The 24,321-nt window shown below is 37.8% G+C and overlaps 1 protein-coding gene across 3 annotated transcripts in view; it reads left to right on the forward strand.

Moving 5' to 3' along the window:
* Positions 1 to 434: 434 nt before the first annotated feature.
* The window catches only part of TUT4 (terminal uridylyl transferase 4), a 120,072-nt gene continuing 96,185 nt past the window's right edge, over positions 435 to 24,321 (forward strand). For 2 of the 3 annotated variants that reach the window (XM_007459606.1, XM_007459607.1), the window contains exons 1-4: positions 435 to 884; positions 948 to 1,224; positions 6,908 to 7,071; positions 20,027 to 20,143. In XM_007459606.1, the coding sequence (XP_007459668.1) occupies positions 435 to 884; positions 948 to 1,224; positions 6,908 to 7,071; positions 20,027 to 20,143 (1,008 nt within the window). Of the gene's footprint in view, positions 885 to 917; positions 1,225 to 6,907; positions 7,072 to 20,026; positions 20,144 to 24,321 lie in introns of all 3 variants that reach the window. The other variant, XM_007459605.1, reaches the window with a different exon arrangement.

The raw sequence follows: 24,321 nt of genomic DNA on the forward strand, positions 1-24,321 counted from the left end.
GTTGCGGTGCGTGGGCTTCTCATTGCGGTGGCTTCTCTTGTTGCGGAGCACGGGCTCTAGGTGCGCGGGCTTCAGTAGTTATGGCGCGCGGGCTCTAGAATGCAAGCTTGGTAGTTGTGGTGCATAGGCTTAGTTGCTCCGCGACATGTGGGATCTTCCTGGACCAGGGCTCGAACCCTTGTTTCCGGCATAGTCAGGCAGATTCTTAACCACTGGGCCACCAGGGAAGCCCCGCTATTCAGTTTTGAGAATAAATTGTAAAAGTTTTTTTTATGTCTAACCAATTTTTTAGAAATGGGTTTTACATTTTAAATAACAGATTTTTTTTTTTAATCCAATAGTTTCCTTGCCTAAACTGGATTTGAAGCAATTCAGACTACTGGAGATCTGCCACTTTACAATATCACAATTGGAAAGAAGCAGGTTTTCAAATAATGGAAGAGTCTAAGACCTCTGAAAATGAAAATCATGAACCAAAGAAGAATGCTTGGGCTCTTTCTGAAGAAAGCAAAGCAGTTAAATTTATAACTAATCAAACTTTGAAAGCTAGAAATGATAAATCCATAAAAGAAATTGGGACCAACTCTCCAAATAGGAATAGTAGTAAAAAAAATAAGCAAAATGATATTTGTATAGAAAAAACAGAAGTTAAATCATGTAAAGTAAATGCTGCCAGTGTTCCAGGCCCTAAAGATTTGGGGTTAGTCCTTCGAGATCAAAGTCACTGCAAAGCAAAAAAATCGCCGAATTCACCGGTGAAAGCAGAAAAGGTACCTGTTTCACAGGCAAAAGTAGAAAGGGCACCCAGTTTACAGGCAAAAACGGAAAAATCACCAAAGTCACTTAATTCACCAGTGAAAACAGAAAAGGCACCCAGCTCACAGGCAACAGTAGCAGAAAAGACACTTAATTCACAGAGGAGAGCAGAAAAAGCACCTGGTTCTCAGATGAAATCAGAAAAGGTGCCCAGCTTACCAGCAGAAGCTGAGAAGGTACCCAGTTTACTGTTGAAAGAAAACATGAGACAGACAGAATTACAGCAGATTGGAAAAAAAAATCCAAGCTCCTTTACTTCTCTGGACAAAGTGAATATTGATGTTGCAGAGGGAGAAAAATCTGCTCTGGAAAACTCACAACAATCTCAGAAGCAGCAAACATGTACAGATAATACTGGTGATTCTGATGATAGTGCTTCAGGAACTGAGGACATATCGGATGATTTGAGTAAGTACAAATTAGATTATTCCACAAGTCACATTTTTGGAGAGATTTTTTAATATTAATGTTCTTTAGATTATCCTTAGTTTGATTTTAACTACTTTAACTACAAAAAGGACATTAATAATACGGGTCTTAGGTTGAAAACATTTATTATGGGAGGTGCAAAGCCTGTGCAAATACAAATTTGGTGGCTCCTGTAGTTGATGTGTAACACACACACACACACACACTCTCTCTCTCTCTCTCTCTCTCTCTCTCTCTCTCTCTCTCTCAACTCTTCTTTTAAATGGTCCTGGTAATACATTGCTCATTCATTCACCAAACATGTATATATTGAGTTCCCATTATATGTCACACATGTGTTTACAGTGGAAAAACAAAAAAACACAGCCCCGGACCTCAAGGAAGCTTCTAGTTAGGTGAGGGTGATACAGATAAGTAAGATGGTAATTTAGTTCAGTGCCAAAAACTTAGAATCGAGAAGGTACATGATTTAATTGAGGTATTTAGACTTTGGGTTGAGAAAATGCATGATATAAATGTGAGACTGCAAGTGTGACTGAGATTTAGTATGACTGCAACAGGGACTTGCGGGGGAATGTGGCAAAAGATGTAGCTGAAAAGGCACACAAGAATTGGAAAGTAAAGGGCCTTTTAGGATATGATAAACAGTTTGGACTTTATTATGAGTGTTCTGAGAAGCCACTGAAGAGTTTTAACCACGGTAGCACTGTGATCATATATATATATATAAATATATATGTTTATCTTTTCAGCAAATTCTTTGACAGGAGCAAAACTGGAAACAGATTCAATAGGACACTGTTGCAATTTACTTGAGAATTATCACTGTAAAATTCATTTTCTTATGAGATCTTGATCTTAGTGTTACTTAATTGTTTATAAATATTGTCCATGTCTGTTTAAATTAATGAATTTTCCTTGGCAATCTTTTTTCCTGATGTTTCTGTGGCTAAAAGAATAAAACCTTTTCTTGATGTATAAACAGAAAAAACTATTTCTAAATCATTATTTACCACACTTTGAGAAATACTGACAAAGAGTTCAGAAATAGCTTCTTTTTATTTCTGGTGGTACACAGATGATGGTTTATTGACAAACCCTTTTTTTAATTTAATAGAGGTACCTTTGTATGTAAGAAAAAATGTTAATAATTTCATAGGTATGTTAGGACAAGGCCCAAAAAAGTAAGTCAATTTAAAGACAATATCAAATAAATAATAGTACTGCTAGTGTTTAGATATGGCAGATCTAAACATGACAGTCTGTGATTGATTGAAGTTGGGAAATACTGGTGCATAAGATCAGTTACAGGGGTCTGGTCACTTGAATTAGTGAAAAATATGATTTAAAGATTATTTTCTTAAAAAGGGGACAAAATAAGGTGACAGAGTGAGGTGGTTAAGACTCTGAGCTCTGGAGTAAAATTTCATAGGTTTTGAATCTTATCTTCCCCACCTAATAACTTTGTAATCTTGGATAAGCTGCTTATCCTTTAAAACATGTCTAAGTTTCCTCATTTTTTAAAATGTGGAGATGCTGCTGCCTTTGTTATAAAGGTTAAGTGAAATAATTCAATAGAGTGTTTCATGTAGTCCCTGACACAGTAGGCAGGCAATGGCAATTAATATCCTTTATTATTATTATTTCTCCAATTAAATGCAGTTTTGTTATTTGTTAACATGGAGAACAAGTTGAAATAGCTTAAGGAAGCTAGTAGACCAAATAGAGGTCCTTTCGGGAGACCTGTTTTAACAAACTAATAAGAATGAGGGACTTCCTGGCGGTCCAGTGGTTAGGACTCCGTGCTTTCACTTCAGGGGGCATGGGTTCGTTCCCTGGTTGAGGAACTAAGATCCTGCAAGCTGTGTGGCCAAAATAAAACAAACAAACAAACACTTGTTACCAAATAGGTAAGTATGTTTTAGGACTTCCCTGGTGGTCCAGTGGTTAAGACTCTGGCGCTTTCAACATGGGGGCTCAGGTTTGATCCCTGGTCGGGGAACTAAGATCCCACGTGCCACATGGTGCGGCCCACAAAAAGAAAAACCGAAAAAAACCCAAAAATGATTTATATGGGAATTCCCTGGTGGCCCGGTGGTTAGGACTCCAGGCTCTCACTGCTGAGGGCCCAGGTTCAATCCCTGGTCGGGAACTAAAATCCCACAAACCGTGTAGTGTGGCCAAAAGATTAATGGATTAATCTCCATTAGGTCCAACTTTAGCTCCCACCTACCCCTTCACCATTTTTCCTTTTGCCATTTGTACATTCAGTAAATATTTTGGGTGATCTCCGCTATGTGCAGGTACTGATCTAGTTGCTAGGAATATACCAATGAACTAAACAGATAACACTATACTTACTTACAGAGTTAATATTCTAGTGGGAGGAGACAGACAACAAACATAGTAAATAATAAAAGTATATAATAAGTTAGATAGTGATAAATCTTATAAGAAAAATAAAACAGGAAAGGTCATAAGGAATGATGCTGCTGTGTCTGGTGGTGGTGTTTCAAATTTAAATTGTCACTGAGAAGGTGACATTAGAGCAAACACTTGAAGGTAAGAGGTGAGAGAGTGAGCCTGGTGAATATTTGAAGGGAGAATATACTAGATCTGGGCTTCTCAAACTTTAATGTGCAATTAAGTGAATCAATTGGGAATTGTATTAAAATTCAGATTCTTGGGCTCCATTCTCCGAGATTTTTGATTTAGAAAATCTAGAGTCTGAGATACTGGATTTCTAACAAGCTCCTGAATGAAGCTGATGCTGCTGGTCAGGATCATGCTTTTGAGCAGCAGAACCTAACTCATCTTCTTACTTTCACTTATACCATCCTTCCTTGTGTCTTCAACATAGCAGCCAGAATGATCCTGTTAAAATTATTCAGATCATGTTACTGCTGCTCATCATGTTTCATTGGTTTCCCATATGTCAGAGTAAAAGCTAGTGTCCTTGCTGTGACCTTTGTGATCTTGGGCACTCCCCCGCCACTTCTCTGCCCTCATTTATCTACTTCTCATCATTTCTCTCTGTTCTAACTGCATGATATCCTTGCAGTTCCTCAAATGTGAAGGCAAATGTCCACCTGATGGCTCTTGCATTTGCTTTTTCCTTTGCCTGGAACACTCTTCCCCCAGATGTCCATATGGCTAGCTCTCTTACCTCCTTCACCTTCTCAGTGAGTCTTTTGCTGGGTCACTTATCTAAAATTTACAAACCTCACCTCCACCTCTGGCACTCCTTATTCTTTTTACCTTTTTAATTTTTCTCCATAGTTCTTACTATCATCTGTCATATTTAAATTTTTTATTTACCTTTTTATATTAGTTTTATTGAGATATAATACACATGCCATAAAATTTGCCATTTAAAAATATACAATTTAGTGTTTTTTAGTGTATTTACAAAGTTGTGTAGACATTACCATTGTCTAAATCATGAATATTTTCACCACCCCCAAAATAAACTCCATACCCATTAGCAGTCACTACTCATTACCCTCTCCTCCTAGGCACTGCCAACCACTAATTTAGTTTCTGTCTCTATAGACTTGCCTGTTTTATATGAGTGAAATCATACAACATGTGGCCTTTTGTGTCTGGCTTTTTTCATTTAGTATGTTTTAAGATTCATCCATGTTGTAGCATGTATCACTACATCATTCTTTTTCATTGCTGAATAATATTCCTCTTGTGCTCCTCTTGTGGTAGGAGACACATCACCTCCAGAGAGAGGCACACTATTTTTATTCAGAAAAATTAGTGCTATCAAAAGAGAAGTGAATTTCAGGGTTCTTGTAGATGGCATGTAGAGTGGCTTTTGAGGGCAGAGAGGAGAGGTTTATTTATTATCTATGAGCATTTAGTTTTAGAAGTGCTTCTAGATACATCCAAATCAATTTCTTTATTCAACACACTATTATTAAGTGTCATCTTTGGCCTAGGCATTGTATTAAAATCTGAAGGTACAAAGTTGAATAAGATCTGGTCATTAGCATCAAGGAATTCATTATCTAATTGTAAGAGGTAGATAAATACAAATTACATTGCTGTGAAAATGTGAGATAATAGCGGGTGCTATAAAGAATATCAGACTGTCTTCTTTTTTTTAAATTATTTTATTTTTGGCTGCGTTGGGTCTTCGTTGCTACGCGCAGGCTTTCTCTAGTTGTGGAAGGCGGGGGCTACTCTTTGTTGTGGTGTGTGGGCTTCTCATTGCAGTGGCTTCCCTTGTTGCGGAGCACGGGCTCTAGGCACACGCGCTTCAGTAATTGTGGCACGTGGGCTCAGTAGTTGTGGCTCGTGGGCTCTAGAGTGCAGGCTCAGTAGTTGTGGCACATGGGCTTAGTTGCTCTGTGGCATTTGGGATCTTCCCAAACCAGAGATCGAACCCTTGTCCCCTGCGTTGGCAGGCAGATTGGCTCAGTAGGTGGCACATGGGCTTAGTTGCTCTGTGGCATTTGGGATCTTCCCAAACCAGAGATCGAACCCTTGTCCCCTGCGTTGGCAGGCAGATTCTTAACTACTGCACCACCAGGGAAGTCCCAGACTGTCTTCTGAAACAGTTGATGCTTAAACTGAATTTTGCAGGACAGGTAAACATAACTAGTTGAAGTAGGAAGGGCCTTGATGGTGGAGGGAACAGAACATGTACAGGCATTGATACCTGGAGTAGCAGTGATCCCATTCTAGCACATTTGGTATGAATGAAGTGAAAAGTGTTAGGGCAGGATATAAGATTAGAGATATAGACAACTTAGCTCTCTTTTTTTGAGGTCTTGGCATAAAGTCTCAGAAAAGCCTTCCCTGACCCCCATATCTAAAGTTTGTTTCCCTCTCAGTTACTTGTTTTTTCCTTTATAGCACTTACTACAACTTGGGATTATTGTATTTAAACTGTTGACTGCCTTCAAGAGGGCAAGCACTGTGTGTTATATGTTAAAGAGTTTAAACTTTATTCTGAACTCCATGAGAGTCTGTTAAGTATTTTAAGCAAGAGAGTAACATGATTCAATTTGTATTTAAAAAAATCACACTGGTGGTGGAACCTACTATTATTCTGAGTATATATTGGTAGGTGCTGGAAATGCAAAGATTGAAAAGAAAGCACATAGTCTGTGCCTTAAAGAGATCGCAATCTAGTTAGGAGGCAGAGAAGCAAAGAAAAAATATTGGTGTGGTGGAGATATCCATGAGTTCAGTGAAAGCAAAGAAGGAGCCTCATGTGAGTCTGTGGTCTGGAGTATATGTTCTTTTAGCTTCTTTTGTATAGTGATAAAGTCACTGAAGTGACTTCAGTTCATTGAGTCATCTTTGGGATTTAAAGTAGCTTTATATCACATTTACTTCAGAGATTCGACAAAATGGTTATGTTATGTTACCCTTGTACAGTGAGTCTCAGTCATATTTTTCTTTTTTGATATAGATTCGTTGGAAGAAGATAGGCATTTGACCCATGAAGTAGATTTTCCTTTGTGAATTTTGATATCATGTATATCTTTTACTTTTACCTTACATAGGTATACCAACGTGCACAACGAAGGAAAACATAAAGGAAGACTATTTTTTCTGTATGTGTATAAATTGTCTGTTTTTCATTAAAAAAATTTTAATTTACGAATTCTGATGATGGTAACTAAGTGATTGCTTCCTTTTCTAGGTAAAATGAAGAACGATGAATCTAATAAAGAAAATTCTTCAGAGATGGACTATTTAGAAAATGCCACTGTGATAGATGAATCTACATTGACACCTGAGCAGAGGCTAGGCTTGAAACAAGCAGAAGAACGCTTAGAAAGAGATCACATCTTCCGACTTGAAAAAGTATACTATGTGTTTTAGTTATTTGGAGGAAAATGCATGTTTCATAACTTTTCTTTCCCAAGTACAGCTCTTTTTATTTTTCTTATTATATTCCTTAGGTGGAGATATCATGCATCTTTCCTTCCTTCCCTATTTCCTTTCCTCTTCTCTCCCTCTCTTTCTTCTTTCCCTCCATTTGTTCAGCAAATCCTTACATCTGTGAGTCTGACTTCATTCATTCATCCCAGACTCGACAAACTGTGGCCTACCACCTTGTTTTTGTTTTTTTTAATTGTGGTAAAATACCTCATGTTTTTATAAACAAAGTTTTATTGGAACACAACCATGCCATCCTTATTATCTATAGCTGCTTTCTTGCTACCATGGCAGAGTTGAGTTTTGAGAAGTTGCTACGGAGAGTATGTGGACCACAAAGCATAAAATATCTACTGTTTACCAAAGCATAAAATATTTACTGAAATATAACTTTGTCCCTTTATGAGAAGTTTGCTGACCCCTGATTTACTCACTTATCAAATAGATACTGAGAGCTTGTTATGTTCTAGATATTGTGTAGGCACTGGGGATATATGTTGATGAAAATGGCACAGTTTCTGCTGATTAGAAGTTAATGGTCTATTTGGAGTGACAAATAAATTAGCAAATACTACAGGATGTACCAGACTTCCTCCTTTCCCCCTTGGTTTTCTCTTTCCTCTTTTTTTCTCCCATATTTACTGAATATCTCCTATGTATTAGGAACTGTTCTAGCCATAGGTATCTTGTTGCTGAGTACTAATTAATTTCTTAACCTAGAAATACAGATTCCCAGCCTTAACAGTAAAAACACTGCTAGATATTGAAGGAAAGAATCGTAAATCAATCTGTTCTTAAATAGATACTTGGGATATTTGTTAGTATGCATACAGGGAAATATGTCATCATTCTTGATAAATAAGGAAGGAAAGAAAGAAATGGTATGATTTTGTATAGCTTAGAAAAACAAGATTATATTTAAATTGAAGAAGGCAATCCTGAGTCATTAATAGAATTTATGACAGTAGTCACCCTGTGAAAGTAGGAAGGAATATCAAGGAGTAGAGGCCCATAATGTAGGAAAGAGTTTGGATTATATAGTTAGTCTCACAAGATCCTAGTTAGAAGGAAGTCTTTTTTGCAATTTGCTATTTTATTTTTTTTATAAATTTATTTATTTTTGGCTGCGTTGAGTCTTCATTGCTGCACATGGGCTTTCTCTAGTTTCGGCGAGCGGGGGCCACTCTTCATTGTGGTGCAAGGGTTTCTCATTGCAGTGGCTTCTCTTATTGAGGAGCATGGGCTGTGGGCGAATGGGCTCCAGTAGTTGTGGCACGTGGGCTCAGTAGTTGTGGCTCGCAGGCTCTAGAATGCAGCCTCAGTAGTTGTGGCACACGGCACGTGGGATCTTCCCGGACCAGGGCTGGAACCTGTGTTCGCTGCATTAGCAGGCGGATTCTTAACCACTGCACCACCAGGGAAGCCTGCAATTTGCTGTTTTACATAGTTCTGTCTTTCCTCTCACTTTCCCTTTCCTAAGTTTGAAATTAGTCTGGATCTGTGCATTATCAAGATAAATATTGAGTACCTTTCATGTGCCATGATCTGGTGATAAAAAGTTGAATTGGGGCATGCATGGTTTTTGAAAAACCATCATACTGCCTTTCTAGGAGTTTCTTTTAGAGAAAGACGTTTAAGCAAATAATAATAGTAATAACAATATTGTTTGAAAATGGGATCTTAGAGGAGTAACCAGCTTGAGTTGGGGTGTAGAGGCATCAGTTTGGGGAATGCTTTATAAGTAGGTGAATTTGGAACTGAGTCTGAAGGAATGGCTAGGAGTTGGGTTAGGGAATGGTTGGTGTAGGTAAATTGTATGACATGTATAAAGGGAATGTGAAATATGTATTTTCAGGGAATATAAGCAGGGGACTGGTTGGAAAGATATGTAGTATATGAAGCAGGAAAAGTCAGTTCTTGGGAGAAGGAAGAAGTTGGGGTGGAATGGATATTTGATAGTAGTGGGAAAGAATGGCCTGGGGTGAAAGAAAACTTGGAAGCATGGAAAACATTTTGTTGTTGAATTTAGATTAGCAATGATGTAAAATCAGTGTGCCAATACCAGCATAGATGTCTATAATTTCTTTTTCTCGTGGCTCCTTTTTGGTTTTCGTGCCATCCAAAACCTCTTGTCAATCCAGTATATTGTTAAAGTTTTTCTTTACCAATTTTAAAATACTCATTAAGAATATTCTTACCAACTTGCCTTTGATTGCATCAAGTGTTTGGTTCACAGTGTACTTACAGATTTATCTCATTGAGGAGTAAAGATGTAGATTTTTAACCTGTACTAAAGAAGGAATAAATCCAAACTGTTAGATCAGAAGAGTAAATTTCCCTATAGCAAGTGTTAAATATTGACTAGGAAATACTTAGAATCTCCATGCCCAGGAATCTTTTTTTTTTTTTAATTTCAAGTTACTACTTTTTTTTTTTTTTTTTTTTTTTTTTTTGTGGTACGGGGGTCTCTCACTGTCGCGGCCTCTCTTGTTGTGGCCCGTTGCAGAGCACAGGCTCCGGACGCGCAGGCTTAGCAGCCATGGCTCACGAGCCCAGCCGCTTCGCCGCATGTGGGATCTTCCCGGACCGGGGCATGGACCCGTGTCCCCTGCATCAGCAGGCGGACTCTCAACCACTGCACCACCAGGGAAGCCCCCAAGTTACTACTTTTATTTTTTTCCAGTTTTATTGAAAAATAATTGACATACGTGACTGTATAAATTTAAGGTGTATAGCATGATGGTTTGATTTACATATATTGTGAAATGATTACCACAGTAGGTTCAGCTAACATCTTCTTGTACAGATAAAATAAAAAGAAAAGAAAGAAAAAAAGGAATAAATATTCTTGGGATGAGAACTTTTAGGATTTACTCTCTTAACAACTTTTTTATATATCATTCAGCAGTGTTCATTACATTCCTAGTACTTAACTTATAACTGGAAGCTGGTACCTTTTGTCCACATTCTTCCAATTTTCCCCTCCCCTCCTCTGGTAACCACAAGTCTGATTTCTTTTCCTATGAGGGTTTTTTTTTTTTTTAAGATTCCTCATATAAGTGATCGTACAGTATTTGTCATTTTCTGTCTCACTTATTTTACTTAGCATAATGCCTTCAGGGTCCATCTATGTCATTGCAAATGGTAGGATTTTCTCATTTTTTATGGCTGAATAGTATTCTATGTCATATAAGTTTCAGGTGTGCGATATAGTGATTCATAATTTTTAAAGGTTATACCCCATTTATAGTTATTAAAAAATATGGGTTATATTCCCCGTGTTGTACAGTATGTCCTTGTAGCTTATTATATACATAATAGTTTGTACCTCTCTATCCCCTACCCCTCTATTGCCCCTCCTCCCTTCCCTCTCCCCACTGGTAATCACTAGTTTGTTCTCTATAACTGTGAGTCTGATCTCTAATTCATTTATTTCTGCTCTGATTTTGATTATTTCCTTTCTTCTGCTGATTTTGGGATCAGTTTGTTCTTCTTTTTCTAGTTCCTTATGGTAGAGTTAGGTTGTTTATTTGGGATCTTCCTTGCTTCTTAATGTAAACATTTATTGCTATGAAATTCCCTCTTAGAACTGCTTTTGCTGTATCCCACAAGTTCTGATATGTTGTTTTTCCATTTTTATTTGTCTTAAGAAACGTTTTTATTTCCCCTTTAATTTTTTCTTTGATCTGTTGGTTGTTCAGGAGACAAATCTTTATTCTAGCTGGTCTACAGAAACTTTAAAGGAGGCTTATCAATATGTTTGTTTAATGGTAAAATAAATATTTTAACTATAATAAAGGAATTTTTAAACATTTTTCATGTGTCCCTTCTGTGAAACTAGAAGCTTCATGATACTGAGGAATTTTTTGTCTTATTTACTGTTGTGCCTAATACAGTGAATTGCACATAGTAGTTGGTCAGTAATTTAAGGTAACAGTTTGCTTAGTGGTTAAGTGTATGGGCTTTTGGAGTCACTAGGTCTAGCACTGTCACTTACTGGTTAGATGATATTGGATAAGTTATTTAACCTCTTTAAACCTCAGTTTCTTTCTATTTATTTATTTATTTATTTATTTATGGCTGCATTGGGTCTTCGTGGCTGTGCGCAGGCTTTCTCTAGTTGCGGCGAGTGGGGGCTACTCTTCATTGCAGTGCATGGGCTTCTCATTGTGGTGGCTTCTCGTTGCAGAGCATGGGCTCTAGGTGTGTGGGCTTCAGTAGTTGTGGCACGTGGGCTCAATAGTTGTGGCTCATGGGCTCTAGAGCACAAGCTCAGTAGTTGTGGCACACAGGCTTAATTGCTCCGCGGATGTGGGATCTTCCCGGACCAGGGATCGAACCCGTGTCCCCTGCACTGGAAGGCAGATTCTTAACCACTGCGCCACCAGGGAAGCCCCAAATCTCAGTTTCTTTATCATTTAAATGGAGTCGATAAAAATAACGACACCTCGCTTATTGGGCTATGACGATTGAATTAGATAATACAAGTAAAGTTCTTAACACAGTGCCTGGTATGTGCTAAGCACAAAATAAAGATTAGCTACTTGTAGAATTGAATTATTTTACCAAGTAGGGCAGTTTTTATTATTTCATTTTATGGGTATAGAAGCAGGCTCAAGAGTTAGAGATTTATCCGAGATCAATTGAGATGTTATTTCAGGCCTCTGGCTCCCCATTCAGTGTTATACCAAGCTTTTCTTACTAAGATTCCAGATGCAGTCGTTGTCTGCTCACATTTTACAATTGAAAAAGTTGTCTAATGAGTGCTCTCATGACTGCTGTAGTGACTTCATCAATATGCATGGCTTTAGGAATTCTGTGTTTATGCTTTCAATTCCTGAATCCAACCCTTCTTGCCACTTACACCACTCTTACCTTGAACCAAGCCAACCAACATCATCTGGATTATTGTAGTATGCTCATAATGGTATTAGACTCATCTTGTTTCTATTCTTAATATAGAAGGCAAGTGATCCCTTTGAAATTAGATCTTGTAATTCTTTGCTCAGAAGCCTTCGATACCTTCCCCTCACACTTAGAATAAAACTTGGAGTCCTCATGAGGGGTCTTGTCATCTGACCCACATTACCTCTCTTTTCCAGTCATAGTAGCCTTTTTGCGATTTCACAAACAAATTAGGCACATTCCTTCCTCAGGGCCTTAGCATTCACATTTATCTCTGCTTGGAATGTCTTTTCATATATCCACACAGCTCAGTCTTTCACCTCAAGTCATTTTATTAATAAGTGATGACTATTATTAAAAAGGAGATAACACCTCCCCCACATTCCTATTTATTTATTTCTTTGTACATTTGTTTATTTATTACCTGTCTTCCTACAGTAGAATGTCAATTCATGAAGACAAGGATTTTCATTTTTTTTGTTTACATTATCATCCTCACCTCCTAGAAAAATGTTTGACACAGTATGAGCTCAGAAAATACTTGGTGAATTAAGAAGTAGCTGTGGTTGGAAACTGAGAGAAAGAAGTCTGTGAGGGCTTAATTCATTCTGCAATAAGGACAGATTTGAAATAGTTTTAAACTAAAGAATTGAAATGACTAGATTGAGCTGAATTTTATTTGCTTGTTGCCTTGGGCAAATTATTTACTTCTAGGGATTTAGTTGCTTTGCTAGTAAAATGGGGAATCCTCATACAGATGTTGTAAGGTTAATAGATAACTATATAAATGAAGACTGTATTTATTTTTAGTCTGTGGCAGGACTGTTTCTAAATTTGGGGCAAGTTTCCTATTTAAAGGAAATTATGTTGTATTCTGAAGTGAGAATCTTTTTTTCAGGAGTTGCAGCCTATTGAAAGTCAATCTGAGATAAAAATTAAGCATTGCTGCAATTTCAGTGTAAGACACTAGAAACAATATTTTAAAATTCAACATGTATTTATTGTGTTTGTTTTAATTTTATTTTTTTTATACATCAGGTTCTTATTAGTCATCAGTTTTATACACATCAGTGTATACATGTCAATCCCAATCGCCCAATTCAGCACACCACCATCCCCGCACCCCCGTGGCTTTCCTCCCTTGGTGTCCATACATTTGTCCTCTACATGTGCCTCAACTTCTGCCCTGCAAACTGGTTCATCTGTACCATTTTTCTAGGTTCCACATACATGCGTTAATATATGATATTTGTTTTTCTCTTTCTGACTTACTTCACTCTGTAGACAGTCTCTAGATCCATCCATGTCTCAATGAATGATTCAATTTTGTTCCTTTTTATGGCTGAGTAATATTCCATTGTATATATGTACCAGAACTTCTTTATCCATTCATCTGTTGATGGGCATTTAGGTTGCTTCCATGACCTGGCTATTGCAAATAGTGCTGCAATGAACATTAGCATACATGTGTCTTTATTTATTTTTTTTTTTTTTTTTTTGTGGTACACGAGCCTCTCACTGTTGTGGCCTCTCCCGTTGCGGAGCACAGGCTCCGGATGAGCAGGCTCAGTGGCCACGGCTCACGGGCCTAGCCGCTCCGCGGCACGTGGGATCTTCCCAGACCAGGGCACGAACCTGTGTCCCCTGCATCGGCAGGCGGACTCTCAACCACTGTGCCACCAGGGAAGCCCTGCATGTGTCTTTTTGAATTATGGTTTTCTCTGGGTATATGCCCAGTAGTGGGATTGCTGGATCATATGGTAATTCTATTTTTAGTTTTTTAAGGAACCTCCATACTGTTCTCCATAGTGGCTGTATCAATTTACATTCCCACCAACACTGCAAGAGGGTTCCCTTTTATTCACACCCTCTACAGCATTTGTTGTTTGTAGATTTTCTGATGATGCCCATTCTAACTGGTATTAGGTGATACCTCATTGTAGTTTTGATTTGTATTGCTCTAATACTTAGTGATGTTGAGCACCTTTTCATGTGCTTCTTGGCCATCTGTATGTCTTCTTTGGAGAAATGTCTATTTAGGTCTTCTGCCCATTTTTGGATTGGGTTGTTTGTTTCTTTAATATTGAGCTGCATGAGCTGTTTATATATTTTGGAGATTAATCCTTTGTCCATTGATTTGTTTGCAAATATTTTCTCCCATTCTGAGGGTTGTCTTTTGGTCTTGTTTATGGTTTCCTTTGCTGTGCAAAAGCTTTGAAGTTTCATTAGATCCCATTTGTTCATTTTTGGTTTTATTTCCATTATTTTAGGAGGTGGGTCAAAAAAGATCTTGCTGTGATTTATGTCAGAGTGTTCTTCCTATGTTTTCCTCTAAGAGTTTTATAGTGTCCAGTCTTACATTTAGGTCTCAAATCCATTTTGAGTTTATTTTTGTGTATGGTGTTAGGGAGTGTTCTAATTTCATTCTTTTATATGTAGCTGTCCAGTTTTCCCAGCACCACTTAGTGAAGAGGCTGTCTTTTCTCCATTGTATATCCTTGCCTCCTTTGTCATAGATTAGTTGACCATAGGTGCGTGGGTTTACCTCTGGGCTTTCTATATTGTTCCACTGCTCTATGTTTCTGTTTTTGTGCCAGTACCATATTGTCTTGATTACTGTAGCTTTGTAGTATAGTCTGAAGTCAGGGAGTCTGATTCCTCCAGCTCCGTTTTTATTTTTCAAGACTGCTTTGGCTATTCGGGGTCTTTTGTGTTTCCATAGAAATTTTAAGATTTTTTGTTCTAGCTCTGTAAAAAATGCCATTGTTAATTTGATAGGGATTGCATTGAATCTGTAGATTGCTTTGGGTACTCTAGTCATTTTCACAGTATTGATTCTTCTAATCCGAGAACATGGTCTATCTCTCCATCTGTTGGTATCATCTTTAATTTCTTCAGTGTCTTATAGTTTTCTGCATACAGGTCCTTTGTCTCCCTAGGTAGGTTTATTCCTAGGTATTTTATTCTTTTTTTTTTCAATGGTAAATGGGAGTATTTCCTTAATTTCTCTTTCAGATTTTTCATCATTAATGTATAGGAATGCAAGAGATTTCTGTGCATTAATTTTGTATTCTGATACTTTACCAAATTCATTGATTAGCTCTAGTAGTTTTCTGGTGGCATCTTTAGGATTCTCTATGTATAGTATCATGTCACCTGCAAACAGTGACAGTTTTACTTCTTCTTTTCCAATTGGGATTCCTTTTATTTCTTTTTCTTCTCTGATTGCCATGGCTAGAACTTCCAAAACTATGTTGAATAATAGTGGTAAGAGTGGACATCCTTGTCTTGTTCCTGATCCTAGAGGGAATGCTTTCAGTGTTTCACCATTCATAATGATGTTTGCTGTGGGTTTGTCGTATATGGCCTTTATTATGTTGAGGTAGCTTCCTGCTATGCCCACTTTCTGGAGAGTTTTTATCATAAATGGGTGTTGAATTTTGTCAAAAGCTTTTTCTGCATCTTTTGAGATGATCATATGGTTTTTATTCTTCAGTTTGTTAATATGGTCTATCACATTGATTGATTTGCATATGTTGAAGAATCCTTGCATCCCTGGGATAAATCCCACTTGATCATGGTGTATAATTATTTTAATGTGTTGTTGGATTCTGTTTGCTAGTATTTTGTTGAGGATTTTTGCATCTATATTCATCAGTGATATTGGTCTGTAATTTTCTTTTTTTTTTAGTATCTTTGTCTGATTTTGTTATTGGGGTGATGGTGGCCTCATAGAATGAGTTTGGGAGTGTTCCTTCCTCTTCAGTTTTTTGGAGGAGTTTGAGAAGGATGGGTGTTAGCTCTTCTCTAAATGTTTGATAGAATTCACCTGTGAAGCCATCTGGTCCTGGACTTTGGTTTGTTGGAAGATTTTAAATCACAGTTTCAATTTCATTACTTGTGATTGGTCTGTTCATATTTTCTATTTCTTCCTGGTTCAGTCTTGGAAGGTTATACCTTTCTGAGAATTTGTCCATTTCTTCCAGTTTGTTCATTTTATTGGCATAGAGTTGCTTGTAGTAGTCTCTTAGGATGCTTTGTATTTCTGTGATGTCTGTTGTAACTTCTCCTTTTTCATTTCTAATTTTATCGATTTGGGTCCTCTCCCTCTTTTTCTTGATGAGTCTGGCTAATGGTTTATCAATTTTGTTTATCTTCTCAAAGAACCAGCTTTTAGTTTTATTGATCTTTGCTATTCTTTGTTTCTATTTCATTTATTTCTGCTTTGATCTTTATGGTTTCATTCCTTCTGCCAACTTTCGGTTTTGTTTGTTCTTCTTTCTCTAGTTCCTTTAGGTGTAAGGATAGATTGTTCATTTGAGATTTTTCTTATTTCTTGATGTAGGCTTGTATAGCTATAAACTTCCCTCTTAGAACTGCTTTTGCTGCATCCCATAGGTTTTGGATCGTCGTGTTTTCATTGTCATTTGTCTCTAGGTATTTTTTGATTTCCTCTTTGATTTCTTCAGTGATCTCTTGGTTATTTAGTAACGTGTTGTTTAGCCTTCATGTGTTTGTGTTTTTTACGTTTTTTTCCCTGTAATTCGTTTCTAATCTCATAGTGTTGTGGTCAGAAAAGATGCTTGATATGATTTCTGTTTTCTAAAATTTACTGAGGCTTGATTTGTGACCCAAGATGTGATCTATCCTGGAGAATGTTCCGTGTGCACTTGAGAAGAAAGTGTAATCTGTTGTTTTTGGATGGAATGTCCTATAAATATCAGTTAAATCTATTTGGTCTATCGTGTCATTTAAAGCTTCTGTTTCCTTATTTATTTTCCTTTTGGATGATCTGTCCATTGGTGTAAGTGAGGTGTTAAAGTCCCCCACTATTATTGTGTTACTGTCGATTTTCTTTTATAGATGTTAGCAGTTGCCTTATGTATTGAGGTGCTCCTATGTTGGGTGCATATATATTTATAACTGTTTTATCTTCTTCTTGGATTGATCCCTTGATCGTTATGTAGTGTCCTTTCTTGTCTGTTGTAACATTCTTTATTTTAAAGTCTATTTTATCTGATACGAGTATTGCTACTCCAGCTTTCTTTTGATTTCCATTTGCATGGAATATCTTTTTCCATCCCCTCACTTTCAGTCTGTATGTGTCCCTAGGTCTGAAGTGGGTTTCTTGTAGACAACATATATATGGGTCTTGTTTTTGTATCCATTCAGCAAGTCTGTGTCTTTTGGTTGGAGCATTTAATCCATTCAGGTTTAAGGAAATTATCGATATGTATGTTCCCATGACCATTTTCTTAATTGTTTTGGGTTTGTTTTTGTAGGTCCTTTTCTTCTCTTGTGTTTCCCACTTAGAGAAATTCCTTTAGCATTTGTTGTAGAGCTGATTTGGTAGTGCTGAATTCTCTTAGCTTTTGCTTGTCTATAAAGCTTTTGATTTCTCCATCAAATCTGAATGAGATCCTTGCTGGGTAGAGTAATCTTGTTGTAGTTTCTTCCCTTTCATCACTTTAAGTATATCATGCCACCCCCTTCTGGCTTGTAGAGTTTCTGCTGAGAAATCAGCTGTTAACGTTATGGGAGTTCCCTTGTATGTTATTTGTCATTTTTTCCTTGCTGCTTTCAGTAATTTTTCTTTGTCTTTAATTTTTGATTACTGTGTGTCTCTGCATGTTTCTCCTTGGGTTTATCCTGTATGGGACTCACTGTGCTTCCTGGACTTGGGTTACTATTTCCTTTCCCATGTTAGGGAAGTTTTCAACTATAATTTCTTCAGATATTTTCTCTGGTCCTTTCTCTCTCTCTTCTCCTTCTGTGACCCCTGTAATGCGACTGTTGTTGCATTTAATGTTGTCCCAGAGGTCTCTTAGGCTGTCTTCATTTCTTTTCATTCTTTTTTCTTTATTCTGTTCCACAGCAGTGAATTCCACCATTCTGTCTTCCAGGTCACTTATCCATTCTTCTGCCTCAGTTATTCTGCTGTTGATTCCTTCTAGTGTAGTATTCATTTCAGTCATTGTATTGTTCATCTCTGTTTGTTTGTTTTTAATTCTTCTAGGTCTTTGTTAAACATTTTTTGCATCTTCTCGATCTTTGCTTCCATTCTTTTTCCGAGGTCCTGGATCATCTTCACTGTCGTTATTCTGAATTCTTTTTCTGGAAGGTTGCCTATCTCCCACTTCATTTAGTTGTGTTTCTGGGGTTTTAACTTGTTCCTTCATCTGGTACATAGCCCTCTGCCTTTTCATCTTGTCTATCTTTCTGTGAATGTGGTTTTCGTTCCACAGGCTGCAGGATTGTAGTTCTTCTTGATTCTGCTGTCTGCCCTTTGGTGGATGCAGCTATCTAAGAGGCTTGTGGAAGTTTCCTGATGGCAGGGACTGGTGGTGGGTAGAGCAGACTGTTGCTCTGGTGGGCAGAGCTCAGTAAAGCTTTAATCCGCTTGACTGTTGATGGGTGGGGCTGGCTTTGCTCCCTGTTGGTTGTTTGCCCTGAGGCAACCCAACACTGGAGCCTACCTGGGCTCTTTGGTGGGGCTAATGACAGACTCTGGGAAGGCTCATGCCAAGGAGTACTTCCCAGAAGTTCTGCTGCCAGTGTCCTTGTCCCCACGGTGAGGCACAGCCACCCCCTGCCTCTGCAGGAGACGCTCCAACACTAGCAGGTAGGTCTGGTTCAGTCTCTGTGGGGTCACTCCTCCTTCCCCTGGGTCCCGATGTGCACACTACTTTGTGTGTGCCCTCCAAGAGTGGAGTCTCTGTTTCTCCCAGTCCTGTTGAAGTCCTGCAGTCAAATCCCACTAGGCTTCAAAGTCTGATTCTCTAGGAATTCCTCCTCCCGTTGCCGGACCCCCAGGTTGGGAAGCCTGACGTGGGGCTCAGAACCTTCACTGTAGTGGGTGGACTTCTGTGGTATAAGTGTTGTCCAGTCTGTGAGTCACCCACCCAGCAGTTATGGGATTTGATTTTACTGTGATTGCGCCCCTCCTATGGTCGCATTGTGGCTTCTCCTTTGTCTTTGGATGTGGGGGATCTTTTTTGGTGAGTTCCAGTGTCTTCCTGTCGATGATTGTCCAGTAGCTAGTTGTGATTCTGGTGTTCTCACAAGAGGGAGTGAGAGCACGTCATTCTACTCCGCCATCTTGGTTCCTCGTATTGTGTTTTTGTAAATTTTTTTTGTATCACCTTATGGGTGGATCTTGGCTTTGGATTCAGATATACATGAAATTAAATTCAGCATCTACCATGTAATATTGTTGTATCCTTGTGAAAGTTGCAAGCTCTACGAGCTTTTTTTAAATCACATCTATAAAATGAAGATAATACCAATCTAATTGGATTATTAGGGGAGTTAAAATGACAAATTATATGTCAAACATCTAGCATAGTGCCTAGCATATAACAGGTACTTTGGAATTACTAAGTTTTTCTTACTTCAAGAATATATATATAAAGTATGATTTAAGTATTGTGACTGATACTTTTCATGTGTCATAATTGTTTTTCCCTTCAGAGTAGTTAACTCAAGAGGTTATCCATTTATTCCCATGTGATTGTAATTGAGTAGAGTGTTTTCAAAACTCAGATTTTGGAATTGTCTTCCATATTTGCAGTTCATTCTTTTGAAATTCCCAATTTCAGGGTGAATTTTATTTTTTATGGTAATCAAAAAGAGTGAAATTTTTAAACCAGTTTTTGAGACAGTGTTGGAATAAGACTAAATAATAATACTGCCTTTCTTATCTTACATTGGATTCTGAAGACTATATTAGATAAGTATCAAACATATTTAGGATTATCATGATATCATTTGAAATTAGTATATTATCTCCTATGATGACTATTTTGAAAAGGACAGCTATCTCTTGGGTATATGAGTACTGAATTGTTTATTAAAAAGTATTCATTCACTGCTTATTTTTGTCTCATATATTTACATAGTTGTATCCTTCACATATATAGTAAAAATTTTACTTTTTTTTGTTTTCTGAAAAAATGTTTTCAACTTTTTTTTTTAGCGCTCACCAGAATATACCAATTGCCGATATCTGTGCAAACTTTGCTTAATTCACATTGAAAACATCCAGGGAGCTCATAAACATATAAAAGAGAAACGACATAAGAAAAACATTTTGGTAAGTCTTTTTACAAAATATTTTATTTATTTATTGAGTGGTAAAACTATATCAAATACTTTTTATTAATGAAAGTAAAAATCAAGTATTTGTCTAGTCATATAGTAGTAACTGAAATGATAGCATTGAAAGCTGTGATTGCCTTTCTTATCTTAGGTGATCAGGAGGGGAACCTTCTCAGAGACCAGTTTGCTTATCCTAAAGTATGTTGATTCCTAAGCCTAAAGGTACAATCAGTTAGTCCAACCAATATTTATTGAGTTCTTATTTGTTAGGTCTAGGGAGTGGTGAATAAGATAGTCATGGTTCTTGTCCTCAGAGTTTCTAAAGTATTGGTGAAGGCATACATTGAATAAGGATTTAAGTAAGATGAGTTTTATTAAAGGGGCAATTGTGGTGCTAAGGAAGTGTACAAGGATATTTTACTTAATTCAGAGGAGGGGTAGTTTCTTTGAGAAAGTGACATTTGTTGAACCTTGAAGTAGAGGTTGAGTGGCATAGAAGGGTGAGATGAGAGCATTTTACACAAACAATCAGTATGAAGGTCTCTAAGTTATGAAAGGACATGGCATATGAGGAGCTGAAAGAGCATGATTGGAGCAAAGAGAGCCAGGAGGAAAATGATATGAGATGAAGCTGGAGAAGCCCAGATCATGCAGGGCCTTTTAAGGTTTAGCCTTTGGGAATTCATAAGTTTTCAGTGATTTTTATTAGAACATTTCATATAGACATAGTATAAGTAGAATGTTTTCTTTTTAAATGTTTTCTTTTTAAAATTCATTAGTATGTTAGCTATTTAATTTTTTCTTTTCGAAGTTATAGTATTCTATATAACTTCTTACTTATCTCTAAGATATCTTCTCTGAGAAATACTCTTTTACTTGACCTTCCCAACAAGTCTGTCTTATAGGTACACTTTCTTGGTGTTCCCATAGTGGCTTGATCAGAAAACCTTATACACTGTGTTATAAATGTCTGCCTTCTCTCTTCTTCCAGGCTTCAGTATCCAGATATTTTAGAGGACAGGTTTAATTTCTTATTTGTTTTTGTTTCTACGTTGCTTAGTACAGTGTCTGACACATAGTAGGTGCTCAGCACAGTTTTATTGAAAATAATGAATGCATTGAAAAAATTCAGGAACTTAGAAGGAAAAGAAATCACTCAAATTTTATCAGCCTATTATTTCGATTTAATTAGCATTTCAGAAGACTTAATAGAACAGATCCAAAGTGGTAGTTTAGGAGATAATAACTGAGAAATTTCAAGAAATGTTCAAAGATGCTGATCATTAGCTGCAGGAAGCTCAGGGAATTCCAAACAAACTTAAAAGGAAAGCCATTATACATTATATACATTACAGGGAAATTTTAGAATATTACTAAAAAACAAAACTAACCTTAAAAGCAGCTGTACTGGACTTTTGGTGAAGTTGGAATAACAGGGCCTAGATTTACCTTCTCCTCGAAATAACCAACAATACAAAAACAAAAACAATAAAAGACAAAAATCACTAATAATGTCTTCTTTAGGCAATGAAGGACCAACAGTGAATGGAAAACAAATGAGATGAGCTCAATGATTACTCCAATTTGAGAGAGTTTCTAGATGGTATTATAAGGAGTAGAATGCAGTGGATTCCCAGGGTTGAGGAGATGGACGAGTCCAGGGAGTACAGCATGGCTAGAGTTTGTAGGACAGAATAACAAAAATGAGAAAGCTATACAGAGAGAAACCCAGAGATCTATGGACAGTCCCCTCAGAGTATTCAGCACAATACTCCGGTGCATGCATGTGGGAAAGCTTCCTGAAGCCAGAGAAAGAACCATCTGAGGGGATTAGAACAGTGCTTGGTGCTCACACAGAGCTGGGAATAGTATCTTCCAACTATCCAGACTGAAAAGCCTCATACTTTGTGGGGTATTGGGTAGAGTACTCAGAAAGGTCTTGTTTTACTAATGGGGAATATTTAACCCTAAACTAAATGTGGTCTGGTCCCAACTAAAAAGTTTTAAAGGCAAGATCCAAAAGAATAAACTATTTCCAAGTATTCATGTCATTATTGAACAAAGCTTGAGAATATTTATAGGAATACAAAATATCCATCGCTGCCAAAAAGTTCACATTGTCTGCCATTCAGTCAAAGATTGTCAGGCATACATGGAAGCAGGAAAATACAAACCATGAAGAGAAGAAAGATCAGTCAGTCAAAACTGACCTTGAACTGACCCAGTAGAATTAGTAGAGAAGGACATTAAGGCAGTTAATATTCCTGATGTTCCCAAAAATAGAGACATGGAAGATATAAAAAAAGATTCAAATTGAACTTATAGAAGTGAAAACTACAGTGTCTAAGATGAAAAATACAGTGCGTAGGACTAATGGCAGATCAGACATTGCAAAAGAAAAGGTTAGTGAGGGGCTTCCCCGGTGGCGCAGTGGTTAAGAATCTGCCTGTCAGTGCAGGGGACACAGATTCGAGCCCTGGTCTGGAAGCATCCCACATGCCGCGGAGCAACTAACCCCATGCGCCACAACTGCTGAGCTTGTGCTATAGAACACATGAGCCACAACTGCTAGCCCACGTGCCACAGCTACTGAAGCCCACGTGCCTAGAGCCTGTGCTCTGCAACAAGAGAAGCCACCGAAATGAGAAGCCCATGCACTGCAACAAAGAGTAGCTCCCACTCGCCACAACTAGGGAAAGCCCGTGTGCAGCAGTGAAGACCCAATGCAGCCAAAAATAAACAAATAAAATAAATAAATTTATATTAAAAAAAAAGGTTAGTGAACTTGAAGATAAAGCAATGGAAACTATCCAAAATGAAACAGAAAGGAAAAAGAACTTGGGAAAAAGAAAGAAAAGAGGATCATTGAGCTCTGGGATAATTGATATGTATGTACCAGTTCTACACAAACTCTTCCAGAACATTGAAGAGGAAGAATGCTTCCCAGCCCAGTCTGTGAGGCCCACATTACTCTAATACCAAAACCAGGAAAGGACATTACAATAAAAGAAAACTTCAGACCAATATCCCTCATTAACATAAATGCAGAAATTCTGAACATTATTTTAGAAAATTGAATCCAACAGTATATTTAAGGAAGAAATACATCATGACCAAATAGGAATTTATTACAGGAGTGCATTGTTGGTTTAACATTAGAAAATGAATCAATGTAATTCATCATACTAACAAACCGAAAAAGAAAACTATATGATCATCTTAGTAGATGCTGAAAAAGCATTTAAAAGTCCTGATTAAAAAATCTCAGCAGGGGGCTTCCCAGGTGGCGCAGTGGTTGGCAGTCCGCTTGCCGATGCAGGGGACACGGGTTCGTGCCCCGGTCCGGGAAGATCCCACATGCCGCAGAGTGGCTGGGCCCGTGAGCCATGGCCGCTGAGCCTGTGTGTCCAGAGCCTGTGCTCCGCAACGGGAGAGGCCACAACAGTGAGAGGCCCGCATACCGCAGGAAAAAAAAAAAATCTCAGCAGACTAGGAATAGAAGGGAGCTTCCTCAACATGATAAAGAACATCTATGAAGAAGTTACAGCTAATGTTATACTTAATGGTGAAAGACTGAATGTTGTCTCCCTAAGATTAGGAAAAAAGACAGGCATGAAAATGGTATAGCTGCTGTGGGAAACTGTGTTGGAGTTCCTCAAAAAGTTAAAAATGGAATTACCGTGTGATCCAGGAATTACACTTTTGAGTATATACTCAGAAGAATTGAAAGCAGGGTCTTGAAGTGATATTTGTACGGCCATGTTCATCGTAGCATTATTCACAATAGCTTAAACATAGAAGCAGCTCAGTTGTCCATCAGCAGGTGAATGGATAAATAAAATGTCACATATACATACAGTGAAATATTATACTGCCTTAAAAAGCAAGGCAGGGAGGACTTCACTGGTGGTCCAGTGGGTAAGACTCTGTGCTCCCGATGCAGGGGGCCCAGGTGCGATCCCTGGCCAGGGAACTAGATCCCACATGCATGCCACAAGTAAGAGTCTGCATGGTGCAACTAAGAAGTCTGCATGGTGCAACTAAGAGCCCGCATGCCACAACTAAAAAAGATCATGTGTGGCACAACTAAGCATGCCACAACAAAGATCCCGCGTGCTGTAACTAAGACCTGGTGCAGCCAAAATAAATAAATATTTAAAAGAAAAAAAAAAG

The sequence above is a fragment of the Lipotes vexillifer genome, unplaced genomic scaffold (assembly GCF_000442215.2).
Source record: "Lipotes vexillifer unplaced genomic scaffold, Lipotes_vexillifer_v1.1 scaffold525, whole genome shotgun sequence".
In the NCBI taxonomy this organism is placed as follows: domain Eukaryota; kingdom Metazoa; phylum Chordata; class Mammalia; order Artiodactyla; family Lipotidae; genus Lipotes; species Lipotes vexillifer.